At 35.7% G+C, this 20,107-nt stretch overlaps 1 protein-coding gene across 1 annotated transcript; it reads left to right on the top strand.

Annotated features, from left to right (window-relative positions):
• The first annotated feature begins 1,042 nt into the window (after positions 1-1,042).
• LOC100800750 (probable sugar phosphate/phosphate translocator At1g06470) lies at positions 1,043-18,372 on the top strand. The gene is made up of 13 exons (XM_003551850.5): positions 1,043-1,468; positions 2,028-2,858; positions 2,970-3,139; positions 5,557-5,642; positions 5,755-5,804; positions 10,344-10,411; positions 11,242-11,342; positions 11,552-11,564; positions 12,491-12,675; positions 16,042-16,128; positions 16,969-17,063; positions 17,564-17,716; positions 18,081-18,372. The coding sequence occupies exons 2-12, from the start codon at positions 2,332-2,334 to the stop codon at positions 17,679-17,681; spliced, it is 1,500 nt and encodes a 499-aa protein (XP_003551898.1). The 5' UTR covers positions 1,043-1,468; positions 2,028-2,331; the 3' UTR covers positions 17,682-17,716; positions 18,081-18,372.
• Positions 18,373-20,107: the final 1,735 nt, after the last annotated feature.

Raw genomic sequence — 20,107 nt, forward strand, 5'->3', positions numbered from 1 at the left:
TCTTATTTATCTTACTAAAACATTTTAAAGATTGAATAGGTTTAATTAAAATTTTAATTAACCATCTTCTTTAACTTTATTATAATTATATTTAATATATTACTAAACATTTTGACAATTGATAATTTTATTTATGGAAATATATTTTTAAAAAACTAAAAATAATTAAATAAAATATAAAAGAACATATAATTTAAAAAATCACGTGCAATGCACGGTATAAAATCTAGTAATTAGTATAATTTATTACTATTTTTCAACAATCAACAAAAAATATATTAATAAAATTGTTTTACTCATTAAAATATTTATTATTTTTCTTCATCTTTACAAAAATACCTTAAACATAACTTATTTTAGAATATAAGGATTAAAAAAAATTCACTAAACTCATATTAACTGGTATAAGATTGTTTCTATTCAATCAATGATCTTAAATCTCAATCTTAAATATGCAATGTATTAAATATTTGGAGGAAAAACTATGTTGTCTACATTAATTTTATTTGATTTAAATATAATCGACTCTCATAAATAAATGTTATCCTAAAACAAATTATTATTTTAATCTTTAAAATTACTAGACCATGCTATAATAATTTTTGAAATTAAAAAATATCAAATAGATTTCTAGAATTAAAATAAAAAAATAAAATAGTGGTAGTAAATGTCCAATGAAACTCACATTATAGGCGGTCGAATAAGTCCGGTCTATAAAATAAATGAACCTTTTTTTAAGATTCATATCCAGCCGATAAAAATTCACATATAAATAAATTGGCCTACGAACCAAAATATTAATTTGAAAAGAATATTTTTTATAAAATAATATTTTAAAAAAGTGAAAAAATGTATAAAATTAAAAAACAAAAATTTCACTTTTAAGTTAAAATCTATCGAATTAAAATATACCAATATTTTAACCATATCAAAATAATAATAACAACCTAACTTAGAGAGGTAAATTTTAACATAAAATCTACTAAATTCATGAACTTAACGCACCGATCAAGGACCTGAGTCCAGTCCGTATATCCACCCAGCCACTCAGTCAAACACACACACCTGAAAATCTTGTCAACCAATTTTGTACCTCTTCCACCGACTGAGTTGTCCAAACCACTTCTCCAAATTGAATGCAAAGCTTTTACTTCAAATAAAAGAAAAGTTGGATGCAAAGCTATATCATATATATATATATATATATATATATATATAAACGATAGTTATGTGCCGAATAAATAACCCAAAATCAAAAGATTACTTTTTAATTAGCGGGCAATAAAATCGATAATCATTGGCATTAACAAGAGGTTGGTGACTCTCTGTTGTTGTGGTGCAAGACAATAATCTTCAAACCAATTCCTCAAAACGCCTAACGCACCTTTCCATCAAAACCAAGCTTCAGATCCAAAGCGTGCAAATTCAGATCTGTTTCTTTCTCTCTTTCTCAATCAATCATCCCCAGGTTTGTCCCATGCTTCCTGAAAATTAAAATTTAATTTTACAATCAAATTTTCACGATGGGTATGATCAAGAGCCCGTGTTTGATCTCAATGGTTTCATTTTTATGGAGTTTCTTCGTTTTTGACTTGTACGAGGTAAATTTAGCTCAAATGGGTGCTTATCTCCCTCACCTTTTATCAAAGTAATGATCTTTTTATTCAGCTTCATGGTTGATGACTATGAGCTGATTTTGGGTCGGTTGAAAAATGGCAGTGCAGAACAACCCATACTTTGTATTTGCCTTTTTTTTTGTTGTCTTGAAAAGGATAGTTTTGATTAAATTCTCTTAGTATTTCTAATTATTATTGCAGTTTGGGGCTTACCTTGATTATAAGTAGTTGAGGGGTTTGTAGCATTTTGAATCAATTTCAAATTCAATCTAAATTTTGAAGAATTGTTATGTTTTCCTCTATGCTTTCTCAGCAGTTTGTATTGTAATATCGTTTTGTTTGAATTTAATTATGATTTATGGGTAGATTTAGCCATCTGTTATGAAATTCTGACTTGTAGTACTTGTACAGTCAAAGTTCTTGTCTTCAGTTCAATCCAACCCTAACTATAGAGTAGCTATCTAAGAGCTCTGGAGCTGGTTCTTCTTTTGGACTGATATAAAGATAACCTGTTTTTACATACTGAGTATTGGTTGGTCCCCACGTGATGATTCAATTATAGAAGCAGGTCCTGTGCCTGATCAGTGGTCCATGCACTAGCTGTGTTATGCGACGAAGTTTACTTATGTTGCTGGATTTGGTGGCAAGTGATGATATTAAACATAAGCTGGATGGAAGAGTATATACATGGATATAGCTTGATATGCAATAGGAGATGGTACAGAGTGAATTGGATTCTGAGAATGTTGAGTTCACAGTGATTGATGATGTGGGTAGTGAAAGCCTAGGTCCTGGCATTCGTAGAGAACTTTCATTTTCACGTTGGTGTGATGATGATGGAAGGATCCATTTGGATCAGCAATTAGGTAATGAAGATGCTGGTGTAGAAGATGACTCCGATTTTGAGTTACCGTTTCCTGAAAAGAATGAGCTGCAGAGCAGATCTTTAGATAGAGAGAGATTCTTTCACCAAAAGTTTCAGCTGAGGAATATGCAAATGAACGGTATTGGTACCATGGATGATGATTCTGTTCATCGGAGAGGTAATGGATCCGAAAAGTATGTGTCTTTTGACATTGAGGATAAGTCTGAAAGAGGAACAAAAGGTGTTGATTCCTACATTTCTGTGGGAGGTGATGGGTCATTGGGAAAAAGCTTCCAGAATCCTATTCATGCAGCAAATATATTGAAGACATTGTTTTTGATACTTATGTGGTACACTTCCAGTCTATTTTTGACCCTGTAAGTTCCTTGTTTACCCTGTTTGTCTTCGCTGGTGTATTTATCTTGTTTAGTGTTTGTGATGCAAATCCTTTTTTTCCTTATATTTCTTATTCTAAACTGTTTGAACAGGTATAATAAAAGTCTATTGGGAGATCATATGGGAAAGTTCCCACCTCCCTTTTTAATGAATACTATCCACTTCACAATGCAAGCTGTGTTATCAAAATTTATCACCTGGTTTTGGTCTCACAAATTTGAGACTAATGTTGTCATTTCATGGGGGGATTACTTTTTGAGAGGTAAATTTTCAATTCCTCAGTCTCATTCTTGCTATCATAGGTTTTAAATCTGCCCACTACTTTATTACGTGGATTAGATGTGCAATGCTGTAATTTCTTAATTTTGGGTAATAATTTTTCATATAGCTTAATGACTATTGTAAATGCAGAATGGCATCAGTTGCATTTACACTGCTAGTTTTGATTTAAAATAATTTGTAATTCTTTGTGGTGATAATTCTTCTAAAAATAAGAATTGTGTTTCTACTCAAATATCAAGATACTAGTAGTACTGTTGGCCAGACATGTAATATTTTTGTGGCTTGGAATAAAGACTGAGTCAAACATACTTCACTCTCATGCTTGTAGGTTGAGTGACTGTTTACATGGCGAGACAAATTAGCTCAACTTATCACCCTTTGCTTGGTTAATTACATGACGAGTACAAAAATATTGAAATTTGGCAAATCAATCCTTTCTTTTTGTTAGTTTCATCTAGAAGACTGGAACTTCTACAGCACTGTTGCTATTTATATTGCTAAGTATCTTTTGCAATAATCCTATCTCTACCTCGTCCTGTATTCAAACATCTTTTCCCAAATTATGCATCACTATAAGAAGAAATCTGAATGGTGCTGTCCCATTCCATGAGATGGGGAATACCCATGTTTGTCAGGAAAATGGAAATACAGAATGGAGATTCCATATCATGCCTCATTCCTTAGAACCAGAAATGGGGAATAAAACCCATTCCTCGCTAGCAAGGTGGGATCGGGATTCTATGCCTTGTATAATAAAATTTGATTTTTCTGTTCACTACATATCTTCGATTTCACAAAATGATAACTATTACCTTTACCTGTTATATTTAACCCACTTAAATCCATGATAAATATAGTGTGTTATCACTAAAATATTTAAAAAATGGAAATATGATAAATTTTGAAGTCTTTATTGTACCAATATTTCAAATGACAATTTACACGTTTTATTTTTTTTCTCTCAAATAAAATTTTTGCACTTCCTCATATTTTGTCATCGAGTTATAAAAAAATTAAACTTGAACATTAATCCAAAAAATATACATTCATCTTATACCTATAAGATTAAAGGGAGAAAGTGAAATATTTTTATTTTCTTATGAGAGGCATTTTTGTTATTTAGTTGAACTTTAATTTATGCCACATTAATTCCCTCAACCAAACAAAAAAACCTCCTAACTGGAGAATGGAGATTAGCAGTTGATCATTTCATTCCATTCCATCGTTATTCCATTCTCATTCTGTGGAATCTTTATTCTGTACCAAACATGACAGCATTAAGCCATATTCAAGGGCAGTTGTTGGAGAGGACTGAGTGGTGACACTCATCTATCTAGTGTGTGTTTGGATTAAAATTTGCAAACTCAAGTTTGGGTCAAGCTTAAGTTTGCAAACTTAAAAGTTAAAATTATCCCAAGTCTTGCTTTTCCAAAACTGAGTTTGCAGGAAAATTTTTACTCTCAAACATACTTTTGAGGAGTAACCAAACATGATCCCAAACCAAACTGATTTTACTCAAACATATTTTTTCACCCTCCCGTTGGAAATCCAAACATATCCCTAATAGTCAATAACGCTGACAACTTATTCTGGTTCAATTTTATAATAGTTCTTGCTGTAGCATTCTCAGTTAGGTGAAGACACATGAATGGTCTTATTGACATCTCCAACACCTTTTAATACAACGGTCTTATTGTCAGACAGAAAAATACCCGACTTTTAGTTTTGTGGAACTACTCCCATACTTCTGTTTATCAATATGGAAGCTCACCTATGTTCCAGCAAACAACATTAACCTTCACATTTGGCTTGAATAAAAACCAAATTCTGAGGGATATTATTCACCATGAGATCTTTTTTAGTAATTTCCTAGTGGAAACTCACCTATGTTCCAGTTTTGAATAATTGCCTAATCATCAATTCTTGTTATATGCTGATTTTAGTATCTGTTTTTTCATCGAAATGCACAAATTGGCCAGCAATATGAAATGATTTAACAACTCCCAGGATGATTGAATGTTCCGTTTTTTCTGTTATTCTTTCTTCTACAATAACCTTCACATTTGGCTTGATTAAAAACCAAATTCTGAGGGATATTATTCACCACAAGATCTTTTTTAGTAATTCCCTAGTGGAAACTCACCTATATTCCAGTTTTGAATTATTGCCTAATAGTCAATTCTTGTTGTTTGCTGATTTTAGTATCTGCTTTTCTTTTCATTGAAATGCACAAATTGGCTAGCGATATGAAATGATTTAACAACTCCCAAGATGATTGGATGTTCCATTTTTTCTGTTATTCTTTTCTTGAAGCACGCTTTTTCTGCAGATTTCTCACCACTTATTACATTAACTTTTATATCAACTAATGCCACAGATGGACTTTGCCTTTAACAGTTGTACCAACTGCTTTTGGAACTGCGATGGATGTTAACTTGAGCAATGCATCTCTAGTTTTCATCTCTGTCACATTTGCTACAATGGTTTGTCATTTCTCCTATTTTTCATGTACAATGATTTGGATTCTTCATTTTTCCCTCGTTTTAGTGGAAGTAACTATTCCTCTTCTTATTTACCTTTCCTTTTCTCTTGCAGTGTAAATCTGCTGCTCCAATTTTTCTCCTTCTGTTTGCTTTTGCTTTCAGGTGCATTCCCTGTCATTTTGTCTTTGTAACCACTCTGGTTATGGAAATAAATGTTAAACATTCTAAAATTTAAGCAGCTAAATCAATAAGATAATTTGTAGGTGTGTTAGGATCACAGTAACAATTCCTAGAATTCGAGGACTGGGGACCTCCCAAGAATAAAAGAAGATGATTTGGGATAATATTTTCCTGCCTTCTTCATAATGCTTACATTTTAATATATATCGCATACACAGATGCTGACAGTAAAATAACAGAATGCAAATGACAGACAATGTACCAACAATAATATTCCTAAAATCTAAGCCAACCAATACTATAATGCCAACACAGCACCCCTCATAACGGAATTGGTTAAGGCTTCCTCAGACATAGTCTTCTAGATGCTTTGGTGGAATAATCTTCCTCTGGGACCTTTCATTAACATCCACAGTAATATCATGTTAGGCCATGGTTCCTTTCCTATCATCCCCTATGCCATCTAAAAACACCTTGTCCTCAAGGTGATAATCAGCTTTCAAACTAGCCCAATCTTCCCATGAGGTATCATCAGGGGACAGGCCTGTCCATTGAACCAGTACCATCAAGCGGGGTTCAGCAGTAGAGTGATCTCAACGAGTATTAATAATAGCAAGAGGTGTGATCACAGGTTGGTTGTCAACTTCTGTTTCAAGTAATGCCACAGGGGAAATCGAATCTTCAGACAATTTGTGGAATGGTTTGAGAACGGAGCTGTGAAAAACAGAATGAATTCGAGACCCTTCCGGTAATTGGAGTTTGTAAGCCACTTTGCCAATTTGCTCCAATATTTGAAATGAACCATAAAAACACTTGGCAAGCTTGGAGTAAGGTGCATCAGTAGTTGATATTTGTTTGTGGGGTCGTAGTTTGACCATAACCCAATCCCCGACCTGAAAATTCACCTCCCTTCTATGAGTATCTGCAAATTGCTTCATACTTTCCTGAGCTTTCATAAGTTTCTTTTTCAAACTAGTGAACACAGCATCTCTGCTGGCCAAGAAGTCATCAACCGCTTCAATCGTAGAGGCACCAACAAGATACTGTGGAATGCTTGGGGGTTTCTTGCCAAAGGTAATTTCAAAAGGAGAAGTGCCAGTGTCAGAATGCCTGGATGTGTTGTAAGACCACTCAGACCATATTAAAAACTTTCCCCAAGAAGATGGTTTATTATGCACAAATGTCCGCAAATATTGCTCTACAACACGATTCAGCACTTCTGTCTGCCCATCAGATAGGGGATGATATGCTGAACTCATGCATAACTTGGTCCCACTTATTTTGAACAAGTCTTGCCAAAAATGACTGATAAATAATGGGTCACGGTCTGAAACTAGGCTGCGTGGCATACCATGAATTTTACCAACAATATCCATGAAAAGGAGAGCAACCTTATGGGCAGTGTAATGGGGCTGCAGCATGCCTGAATGAATTCCTTTGGAAAAGCGATCCACAACTACCAATATGGTAGTATGTCCATGGTAGGCAGGTAAGCCCACAATGAAATCCAAGGACAGGTCTTCCCAAGGGCTAGAAGGAATGGGCAGTGGGCATAGTAATCCAGCAGTCTTCTGTGTTTCATACTTAGTGTGCAGACAATCAAGGCAAGCTGCCACAAATTGCTGGACATCTTCTCTGATTCCTGGCCATGTGAAATTTTCCCCCAAATGTGCTAGTGTCTTTGTGGTACCCATGTCCTCCTGTGGGAATTTTGTGAAATTTATCCAACAATATCTTGATGAAAGGAAGCCCTTTTGGCAACCAAATACTTCCTTTCTGAAGAATCAGCTCTTGAGTAACGGTGAAATCAGGGTGAGCAGCGGGATCATGCTGAATAGCTTCCTGGAATGAGATAAAATCAGCATTATAATACAATTCTCGTTTGAGCTCTTGCAAAAATGTGAAACTGGGCATAGACAGCATGAGTAACTTTGCAGTAGGAGTCTTAGGAATTCGAGATAGCGCATCTGCAACTAAATTAGATTTGCCAGAACGATATTAGATTGAGTAGTCATACCCAATCAATCTAGCCAAGTACATCTGCTGCTCCGGGGTTTGCACGACCTGAGACATTAATTCCTTGAGGCTACGATGATTTGAAAATGGTGAAGTGATGCCCTAGAAGATACTTGCGCCATTTTTTAACAGCAGCAGTAATGGCAAAAACTCTCGGACATATGTAGAGGCGTGGAGGAGTTTTGGACAAAATGGTTTACTAAAAAATGCAATGGGATGGCCTTGCTGAGATAATATTGCTCCTATTCCTACCCCCATGCATGTGTTTCTAAGACAAACAACAAAGAAGTTTGGGAGAAGCAGGACCGAAGCCTTACTCACTGCGTCCTTCAAGGCATCAAAAGCTCGTTGCATGTCATAGGACCACCCGAATTGGTCTTTCGTCAGAAGTTGTGTCAAAGGTGTCACAACGGTGGCATAGCCTTTGATGAAGAGCCAATAGAAGCCCATCAAACCCAAGAAACACCGTAGAGCTTTAAGGGAATGGGGAGCAAGCCACTGTTGTATTGCTTGAACCGGTTCAACCCCATGTTCAGAAACAAGATATCCCAAATATTCGACCTGGCGCTAAGCAAAGGAACACTTGGACAGTTTGAGGAAGAACTTGCCTTCAAGTAACACCTGAAATGCTCTTTCTAGATGGAACAAGTGTTCCTTAAAGGTCTTCTATAAATCAATATATCATCAAAAAAGACAATAATAAATTTACGCAAGTAAGGTTTGAATGTACTGTTCATAGTTGCTTGGAAGGAGGATGGTGCATTACACAGGCCAAAAGGTATGATTCAAAATTTGTAGTGACCCTGGTGTGTCCGGAACGCTGTTTTGCTCACATCTTTGTCCTTCATTAAAATCTGATAGTACCCCTGTAAGAGATCCAATTTCAAAAACCAACAAGCGCCGCTGAGCTCATCCAACAATTCATCCACCGTGGGAATCGGGAAATGGTCCTTTACCGTAATCGCGTTGAGAGTGCGGTAATCCACACAAAATCTCCAAGTACCATCTTTTTTCTTGACCAGGAGAGCAGGAAATGAGAAGGGGCTTGTGCTTGGGCGAATAATCCCGTTTTACAATCAACTTGATTTTCGATTTCTTGCTTCTGGAAGTATGGGTAACGATAAGGACGGACGTTTACCGCGGAGCGCATGACGATTGTCATTGAACTTTTCCTCCTGGAGTCGAGCAAGAGTTGCCGCCTGAATCAATGACAAGGGTTGTAATGCCTGTACTTCACGATGAATCTCGGGAGATAATCCAAAAACAAAGTAGCTCAATAGGAAGGGAGAAGGTAAACCAATGATGCGGTTGGCAAGGGTTTCAAACTCAAAAAGATAATCATTGACGGATTCGCTCTGCGTAAGTTTGAACAAAGCCCCTGTCGGATCCTCGTACTATGACAAAGCAAAGCGAGCTTCCAACACTTGGAGGAGGCCGGACCATGATGCAATTTGACCATTGCGGGTCATCCATTGGAACCAAGCCAAAGCAGGACCCTCCATATAAAAAGAAACGATGGTAAAGCGTTCGTGGTCAGGGGTGGTGTGATATTCAAAAAATTGGGTGAATCTTAAAGATCCAACCCAAAGGGTTAGTACCGTCAAATCGGGGCACCTCCAATTTCATGCGATGAGGGTTGGGAGAGGAGGGGATAGAACATTGGTTTGCAGTGGAAGAGGTAGGGGAGTGTTGACTGGTTTCTAGTTGGGCTATTTTTTGAAGGAGTTCGTCAATTTTGGTGTTCATGGTGTTTTGAATGGCGGTGAGGGTGAGTTGATTTGAGGTGAGTTTAGTGATGGCCTCTTCGATGTGGTCCATATTGGATTTGGAATGAGTAGATCAGCCATTGAGCTCAATGAAAGCACCAAAGCTTTTAGGATCACAGTAACAATTCCTAGAATTTGAGGACTAGGGACCTCCCAAGAATAAAAGAATAGAATTTGGGATAATATTTTCCTGCCTTCTTCATAATGCGTACATTTTAATATATATCGCATACACAGATGCTGACAGTAAAATAACAGAATGCAAATGGCAGACAATGTGCCAACAATAATATTCCTAAAATCTAAGCCAGCCAATACTATAGTGCCAACACAGCACCCCTCATAACAGAATTGGTTAAGGCTTCCTCAGACCTAGTCTTCTAGATGCTTTGGTGGAATAATCTTCCTCTTGGGCCTTTCATTAACGTCCACAGTAGTATCATGTTGGGCCATGGTTCCTTTCCTATCAAGGTGTTTTGCTTTAATGAAAACACTCTTTTGATTTTGAAGTCTTGCATAACCTGGAAGACATTAGGTATTGTAATCACTAATCATTACATTCGGCAATAGTTATTTGTTCTGTAAGCAGGTGGAAATATTTTAAGAATTGTCATGCTAACAGTTATTTCAATTAAGATTTCTGTATTTTCTAATTTTTGTTATATTTTTTGTGCTGCTATCTCTTTTTTTTTCCCCTCAAATGATTGCATGTTTGGTTATGTCTCTTTTTGGTTGGAAGGTTGGAGACACCAAGTGTTAAACTATCAGGCATCATCTTAATCATTTCAGTTGGCATATTATTAACAGGTATTATATCTTCCTTCACTTCTACGGTAGTTATATGAAAAATTTCCTCCTATTATTAAAGTGTTAAGAGATAAAGGGAAGGATATTGGATTAAAAGCTCAAGAGAGCCAGAATGAACTGGGTAAGGATATTAGGTAGGACGGGTGGCTCCAAAGTAACTGCCTGTACAGAGTGTACACATGAGCAGGGAGGTGGTATTTAGATATAGAGTACATTCTTTCATGGGAGGTGGAAGGGGGGTACACAAAAGAAACGATGAGATGATTTAGAGGTGGAGAAATAATTGAGTGGTAAGATTTGGGAGGAAAGAGATCCATTGAAGAACCTCTGTCTGTGTTTTCTTTCTTACATTTCTGGCACCCATCATATCTGCTATTTCATTATGCATTTATTTTCACTCAAGAATACAGAGCACCTAAGCCAGTTTGGCTTCCTACGAGCTCAATGATTAAGTATAGAGCAAGGGCACCTTCCAAGAATAAGCAGGATCCGTATCATGGATGTTTCCATCTATGCTTGGCTCATTCAATATATTTCTGAATTTTTGGTGTGAAAGATTTTACTTCATATTTTTGTTGGAATTCTCTATCACTTAAAAGTTGAAAGTATTGGTTTTTTCCAGTAATGTTTTGGAACAGTGATAAAAAAAATTATGAGTTGAAAGGTTCTCAATTTATATTTTTGTTACTGTTAGCATCCCCCCCCCCCCCTCCCCCCCCTCCAAATGAATCTTTATCTTTAATGTTCAACCAAGACTTATCAAATTAGGAATTTATACGACATATAGAATTCAAACCTTCTAGCTTTAATTTTATTTTGGTGTACTGCAGTTGCAAAAGAGACAGAGTTTGACTTCTGGGGATTTGTACTTGTTATGCTTGCTGCTGTTATGTCTGGGTTTCGTTGGTGTATGACTCAGATCCTTTTGCAGGTATTGTAATGTATTTGCATTTTCATTTCTGTGTATATTTGATAGCTACATGTCTATGTACACAAAACACGGACACACACAAACACATTCACGCTCTTATTTTTACTGCTTCTGTTAACCATACATTCTGATACATTACTTCATTTTGTTGGGTTGGAACCTGATTTACATTCTTGCCATTCGTGTTGAACTGAAAACCAAATTGAAAGAAAGAAGCCTACGGTATGTGCCCTGCATAACTTCATGTCAATAATTTGTTGAAAATATTAATCTTGTTAAATTATATGATATTTTGGGGGTGAACAATTTCAGTTAATTAGAATTATTTGATGTTTTTAAACTTATTTATTGTTGGTTTTCGTCCATCAATTCATAAATCTGACATTAATTTCCACCAGTTTATGAATTTTTTATTGACTATGTATTCTTTCTGCCCTTTCTGAATACTCATTCATTTCTATTACCGAATAGTGTAAAATATCAGGTTCAGAAAATGGCACATTATGCCTAGTATTTATTTTTTCTTTGCATAGAGTCCTCGCTTAGTCTTGCAAATATATTTTAAGCTACTACCCTTTAGACCGGATTGATCAACTTACCTTAATAAACTTCAAAGTTGAATTACATTGCAATCAATATATTTTTCAATTCTGGAAACTTACATTTACGTGCAGGGTTATTGAATATGAAGCTCCAGAAGAAATTAATACATGTAGTTAATAAATAGAAAATAACATATGGAACTGTTGATTTGAATATTCAAGAAATTGATGTATATCCTTTGATAAAAGAATTCAATAAAAGGGAAGACTGATACAGGAGGATCAGGAATCCTCCTTACATCCCCCAAATCAAGAATAAAAGGGAAAGACCAAAATCAGATCAAGAGAGCACAGGGCACTCATAGTACTTGATGTGGGCCATGAAGTTCTAAAATATAGAGTGTGATTATTTATTTGAAGACTTAGTGAGGCTAACTTTTTATATTGGCATATTCCAGTCCAGACTAGTGTTTCCTGCTTTCTAAATTCTCACTCCATCTAGCATTGATCTTTTTTTTTGTGGGCCCAAGTTTCCTTTCCAACTAGAATTTTGCAAGTGCTGTTATATTTTAATAAAAAGAATATATGCTTTTCAAATGATTTCAGGTCTGAAAAATCCACTTGTCCTGATGAGTTATGTAAGTCCAGTAATGGCAGCAGCAACTGCCCTTCTTTCTCTTGCATTAGATCCATGGGATGAATTCCGAGAAAACAAGTACTTTGATAATTCATTGCATATTACTCGAAGTTGCTTGCTGATGCTTCTTGGTGGCACACTTGCCTTTTTTATGGTAAGACTGTAGATTCCCTTTAAGATGTATGTATGTTCTTTTAACTCTCTTTCCAGGCCTTTGTTAGGATATAAGGAGAAGGGAGAGTTAGTTAATATAGTTAGACTACTAATGAGTTAGTTAGTTAGTTAGAAGGGTTTATTAGATATAAATAGGGGAAGAAGGATAGGAGAGAGGGGGATCTTATCATTTGTAGATTGAGCATTAGCTCTTTATGAAAGGAGAAATCCTTTGTGAGGAGGAAACCCTTGGAGGAGAGTTTTTTCTCCTATTTTCTATTCTTGTCATCCTATTCAATGAAATTCTTTCTTTTCTTTCTCATTTCAATTCTTGGTTTCTAACGATTGGTCCAATCTGCCGGATCTTCAAGGGAGAGCCAATGTTAGAGATGGAGGAAATGCACATTTGGTCTAAGAAGGTGGAGCTGCCAGCGTTCATGGGGACAGATCCAATTGGTTGGATTGTTGGGGCTGAAAAATTCTGAGGTACAAGAAATTCCTTCATTCCATAAGCTGCAATATGCATTCATGAGCATGGAGGGTGTTGCGATGCGTTGGTTCTACATTTGGGGCCAAAAGAACCCAGATTCAGATTGGGAGTCATTTTCCACAGCTTTGATGAAAAGATCCGGAGATCACTATGGTAACCCACACAAAAAAAGATTAAGTATCATGAAGAAAGAAGAACAAATTGAGACGGAAACCCACATGAAAAAAAGGGAGACTTCCACAGAGTTCTTGAAAGAAAGGACCAACATTTCAGAGCTGAAACACATGCTGCGCAAGATATTGAATGAAGAAGTTGATTCTCATGCCTCTTAACAAGACAAAAATAGCATGGAGGGAAGTGAGTCAGAATGCAGTGAAGCAAAGGCTAGTTCTTGGACAAGAAAGGTGAAACTTTCCAGCTTTAATAGAAGCATAGAAGGGGGAACTAATTTAAAGGGTAATAGTTTTGAGTGTGACAGTGATCCATTACAGTTCTTGAAATCAGAAAACAGAAATAAATAAGGTTCCGTAATCAAGAACCACACCCTTTGTGGTGGAGAAGAAACCAAAAGTGATGAAGCAAAATTAGCAAGAGAAATAAAGATTGAAAAGGTTATGGAGGAAGAAGTTGATCCATCGATAAAGAGGGAGAAGCACAAGGAAAATAGAGTGACGAATGTGGGCTGCGAAGACGAGTTTCTTGATAACCCAATAACAGGTTTGATCAAAAAGGAAGTTGAAGCTGGTGATACAACTGAGCCTCATTCTTTTCAAGTTTCCATAAAAAGATTGTTATGATGAAACATAAATCACTCTTGGACCCAAATTCGATCATGAAGGTGGTTGGAACATCAATGGCATTGGAATCATGGAATTTCAACTTGCTGTGTCAGCCTTTAGCATTAAACTTTGTTGCATCTATGGCTGACAGCTCAGCAGTGGAGCTAAGGCAGAAGGAATGTACTGAGTCAGTCATGGTGATTAAAGTTATATGGTGTCCGCCCTTGTCCCTCCCACCACTGAAGCTGCTGGACCTCAGTTTGCTTGCAGGGGCAGTGGGTCGTTCCCAGTTAAGTTACAAGGGGTGCAGTTGTCTTCCAGCAATCGGAGAAAACTTGAGGAAGTTTCAGTGTGAAATTCCAGTTTTCAAATTCCAACCTTGAGGACAAGGTTGATTTTTAGGAAGGGTGTTGATAAGCATAAGCATAAGCCACACATCACCAAGGTGTACACCCACAAACAGCGAGCAAGAGAAGCAATAACCATGGACCACCAGCAGCAGGGCGCACAACACCCAAGGGGTGCAAACCACCCAACAGTTACGACCCACCCAAAAGGTGCAAGGTCAGAAGATGGGAATCAAGGGGACATGACCCTTGTGAACAGTCACAACCAACCATTATGATCCGCCCTAGGGATGCAAGGTCAAGAGATGTGAATCAAGGGGACATGACCCTTGGGAACAGTCACAACCAACCGTTATGATCCACCCCAGGGTTGCAAGGTCAAGAGATGCGAATCAAGGGGGCATGACCCTTGGAAACAGTCACAGCCATTCAGAATAATTGTGTCCATTAGATGTAATATAAATAGAAGTAAACCAGAATGGGAAAGACACTCTGGAATTAGGAAGAATCTGAATTGTGGAGAGACAGGCTCTCGAAAACCTGTGTAATAAAATATCTCAAATTATCTATAAAAATTTCTATTTCATCTTTTCAAATCTATTCCATTTTTTATCTGTTCTTATCAATTTGGTATCAGAGCACCGATCCGGTGCTTGTTGCCAACAATGGTGACAACTCGATCTAATTCTTAAAATCCAGACACAATGGAGAGAATTTTGGAGATGCTAATGGAGGACCGACAAAACCGAGATGCAGAACAACAACAACTTAAAACACGTTTTGCGCGCCTAGAAGCCTTGATGGAAAATTTGTACAAGCATTCAGATGATGGCACACCCAAAGGTTCCGTCAATAAAGAAGAGACATCCAAAACCACAACGGTGAAGGAAAAACAGAATGATATGATGGGGAATCTAATGCTTATAGTTGGATAAATAGATTGGAACACTTTTTTCAAACGAGAGATATACTGGAAGAAGAGAAAATTCAAGCAGTTATGGTGGCGCTAGATGGAAAGGTGCTATCTTGGTTCCAATGGTGAGAAACTTGCAATTCTGTTATTGGATGGGAAGATTTCAAAGTTGCCATTCTTGAAAGATTCCAAACTTCAGCCACTCTCAACCCTTTTGCCGCCCTCCTTGCACTTAAACAAGAAGAAACAGTGGAAGAGTACGTTGAGCAATTCGAAAGGTTTGCAGAAATGCTGCAGAATGTTGGTGAAGAACATTTAAAGGACATTTTTGTGAACGGATTGAAGGAAGACATTGGGGCAGAAATCAAACTCTACGAACCCACCACTTTATCAATCATGGTCAAGAAGGCATTAATGATCGAGCAGAAAAACAGAGCAATTTGGAAGGTGGGACTACTAATGAGTTAGTAAGTTAGTTAGAGGGGTTATTAGATATAAATAGGGGAAGAAGGATAGGAGAGAGGGGGATCTTATGATTTGTAGATTTAGCATTAGCTCTTTGTGAAAGAAGGAGAAATCTTTTGTGAAGGGGAAATCCTTGGAGGAGAATTTCCTCTCCTATTTTCTGTTTTTCTCATCCTATTCAATAAATTTTTTTATTTTCTTTCTCATTTCATTTCTTGGTTCCTAACAGCCTCCCAACACTCAAGGAGGAATTTAACGTTTTTATACTTGTTAGTTATTGTTGGACTTGTCCTGAACAGGCTTTTGTTTACAGTCATATTATTTAACTTCAATCTTTCTTCATACCAACATTTGGATCTTTATCTTCTTGCAGGTACTAACAGAATATGTTCTGGTCTCAGTAACTAGTGCTGTCACAGTTACAATAGCTGGGGTTGTTAAGGAGGCTGTCACCATATTGGTATCAATTATGTTTTGGGATGATTTCCATTTGTTGATATGGTTATCGATTCTGCGCATTTTATTATTCAATCAAATATTTCTAGATTACCTAGTTCCCCTTCTGTGGTGTAATTGTATCAGGACTACATTTCTGCAGCATATAGTTTTTCATTTACCAAGCTCACTTCACCTAGTCGGATAAGGCTTTTGCTGTTGCTGTTGTATGCTTTCATTTGCCAAAGATATTTTCTTTACTATGATCCTTGCTAGGCAAAACATTAACATTCATTTTATGAAAAAAGGAGAAAAAAAAGGTATTAGCATTCATGGAACTGGTAGTTATAGGAAAAACAAATTTACAAATTTATCTCTTTTATTGATATGTTTGTTACATGTGATGTGCATATAAGACAGAAATTACTTAAGGAGCATACAGACCTAGAAACCTTAAAACAAAGAAATTTCTTATTTTGGTTTGATCCTGATGTTAGGGTCCAGCTGTGATATTTCAAAAAATTAATTAGAGCTGTCATTTTTTTTACACTTCAGTCGATTGTTGTATTTAACTTTCTTTATTATTGAGTTAGGGTAATTTGCCAATTCTCTACTGCAGTGGAGTTTGACATGTTATTTTAACTTGAGCTATAACCAATTCTTGAGTTCCAACATCAGCTCATATAGATGTGCATTATTCGTATTATGTAATAGATATGTATTATTCTACTCTTATAATGCTTTTTATTGAATGAATGAATGAGCGCACACACGCATATATATATTAATTTTTTCTGACATCTTGGTTTGCTGGTTGTACATCTATTTGAACTTAATATTCTGGTTTTATGTTGTTTTTGTGTAGGTTGCGGTATTGTACTTTCATGATCAATTCACTTGGTTGAAAGGATTTGGCCTATTAACTATTATGGTTGGTGTCAGCTTGTTTAATTGGTACAAGTAAGTCATCATATGCTGAGCACTAGGGTCGTCATTTATGTCTTTGCATGATTTGCTTGCTAATGGCTTTTAAGGGAATCTTTGTATTTTCTTTTTATTACATATGTCAGATATTTTAATTTATATTTCAACTTTAATTGAAAAAATAAATAAGATGGTTTCTTTTATTTATTACCTTTTGTTTCTTTATTAGTTCAAGAAAAAACTTGGGTCAAACTTCTTCATACTCTTCTATATTTCTTTATCAGAGAAACTTAAAAAAAAATAATTAAACCTCTTTTTATATGCCTAAGTTAATAAGTAAAACAATGGAACTACAAGTTTTTCGATCTAATGTAACTTACGAGCTCAAATTACAACATGCTACTATGTAAATCCTGTACGCATGCTATCTTGTTTACCAAAGCCAAACTGGTGTTTCTCTCAGACATAGTAATATTTCCTATCAATTTAATGCTAGTCATTAAAGTGTGTTGGTTAACTTTTTGAAAAAAATTCAGATACCTTAAGCTTCAGAAGGGCCATGCTGATGGCAGTGATGTGGCAGAGCATTCAAGAGATTCTGCAGCCAAATATGTTATTCTTGAGGAGATGGAGGAACAAGAAGATGGCATCTGAAACCATTATGCCCCAAATAATAATTCAAAGCCAAAGTAAGCCTTTTTTCAGATGCCAGTTATATGACACAAATCATTGCCTAATCTTTTGTACATTCACAAAATGCGTATATTGTCGCTTCATACTCTAGGATTCATCCAGAGGCACTAAATCCAGATGCTACATTTTATAACAAATTATGAAAATGAAGTTTCAATTATAACAAATTTCCTATTTTTGCATTTATAAGGAAATTTGAAATGCATTTACTTATGAAGCATAAATTCTATTTTGTGGCTGAAATTTTAATATATGTAATGTCTTTGAGTACTTTCCAGGTGTTACATTTTTGTCCTTAATTTTATTACAATTCTCAGTTAACTATTCACTGAAGCCTGCTTTCTTGAATTATATGTACAGTGAAGCCATGATCTCTAAAGACCTATGGGCACAAAATAATCTTCCAGCAATATGCCAGTTGGCCTGCACCATCTCATCTTTTCGAGAGCCCTGTTGGAATTGTGGTGTCAAAGTTCTTTTTAAGTTTCTTTGAGTGAACAATTTTTTAAGATATAATGCCCTCCTGCGATCAACATCACTTATATTCTGTAAAAATATGCACTCAAACAGTTAATAGATTTTGTCATTTTTTTAGAGTTGACAAGGTATATGTTGCAGATCACAACAGGTTGTAATAGATAATTTTTTCTCATTTTTGCATTCTAGTATGGAATTGTATTTTTTTTGTCATATTTTCAGTATTTTTCTAGTATATACTAAAAGCAGTTCTTAATTTCTTGCCAACACACAAATTAGTAGTGGCTATTCAACAATCTTCTTTTCTGGAATTTGAATTTCATTGTTATGATAGAAAGGCAACTTAACATCAACCAGACTACTATATCTATGACAGCATCTACATGTAGTTTGCTTATAGGCTGTTAATAACCTGTAGAACCTCTAGAAATGCAAGTTGAAAGTAAAAGAACAGGCATTAATTAGCATTGTTGAAAGCATGGCAAGGAGGAAGCTTACTTGTTCTGGGATCATTGATTCATTGTGCACCACCTGTTTCAAATTATGCCAAAGAAACCAAAGAATCAATTGGCCACACTACTAATCAATCTTTCGATGTTACAAGGTGGTAGACCAATCCCCACAACTCCTAAAACTGCACAATAATTGTGTCCTAAAGTGACCTTCCAGGAATAAGATCTAGGCCGAAAATTATGGGCCAAAGATTCCTTCGTCAATTATCACCTCAAATGCTAAGCATAAAGAAAAAAAAATGCAGTTCTTGCCTGTATGTAGGATTCTCACTGGGTGATATGTAAGAATTAATGTTTCATGTGAGAGGCACGTGACTCATGTAGGGACTAATAAGTAAATAATTAATGATTAAGGGCTAAATTGTAATTAGGCTTAATAGGAGAAGTTTCTAAAATTAACTGCTACTTGATGGGAGTAGTGGTTATAAAAGGAGTTTAATACCCACTAACGTGAAATAAGGTCCCCTTCCTGACCAGAAAGTGTTCTCTCTCACCCATAGCCATCACGAACGGAGAGAGGCAGAAAAGAAAGGTCTAAGGAAGTGAAATCTTATTTCTCTCCTCTTTCAAGGATATCAAAGTGCACTGAAGAGAAGTTCCTATGAAGAAAGATACAAGTTTTCCTATGGAGAAAGGTACACATCATTATCTATTGTTGTTTATTGATTGTTTGTGAGAACCATAGGTTTCAAGATCCTGTTGTTTCCTATCATTGATAGTCTAGGAAACCCCTTAAGAATTTTTTACATGTGGTATCAGAGCATGTGTTATGAAATTTATGATTCTCCAATATTTTCTCTCAATTATACATGAACCCTAATTATGAAATTTAGGGATAATTTAATTTCTTTCAATTATGTATGAACCCTAATTATGAAATTTAGGGATAATTCAATTTCTCTCAATTATGCATAAATCCTAATTATGAAATTTAGGAATTTTATTTTCTGCTGCATGTATTGTTTTATTGGCAATATTTTTATTATTGTTGAATACCAATTTTTGGAGAAAAATTATTTGAAAACTTATGATTATGGAAGAGAAAGTTGCACGGCATGTATAAATTAAATTTGGAGAAATTTTTTACTTCTAATGATGAAAGAAAGGAAGTGTGCCTAAACGTAAAGATTTAATTTCAATTTTGAAGAGCTGAATATGAAATTTTGGAAATTGCTATTTGCAACCTTATGTTTACTATTTCCAATCCCACTTGACCTTTTTTTTTCAAAAAATTATTGTTGAACGTGATTAAAGGATTGAAAATTTATGTTCTGTAATTAAATTAATGTGAATGTTTTACAATTATTGATAGCAGTAAATATATGTATATGTTACATATTTGCCTGAACGTGTTTGAATGCAAAAATATAAATAAATGCAAATATTATTTTATGGCCT

This window comes from Glycine max, chromosome 18 (assembly GCF_000004515.6).
Source record: "Glycine max cultivar Williams 82 chromosome 18, Glycine_max_v4.0, whole genome shotgun sequence".
Lineage (NCBI taxonomy): Eukaryota > Viridiplantae > Streptophyta > Magnoliopsida > Fabales > Fabaceae > Glycine > Glycine max.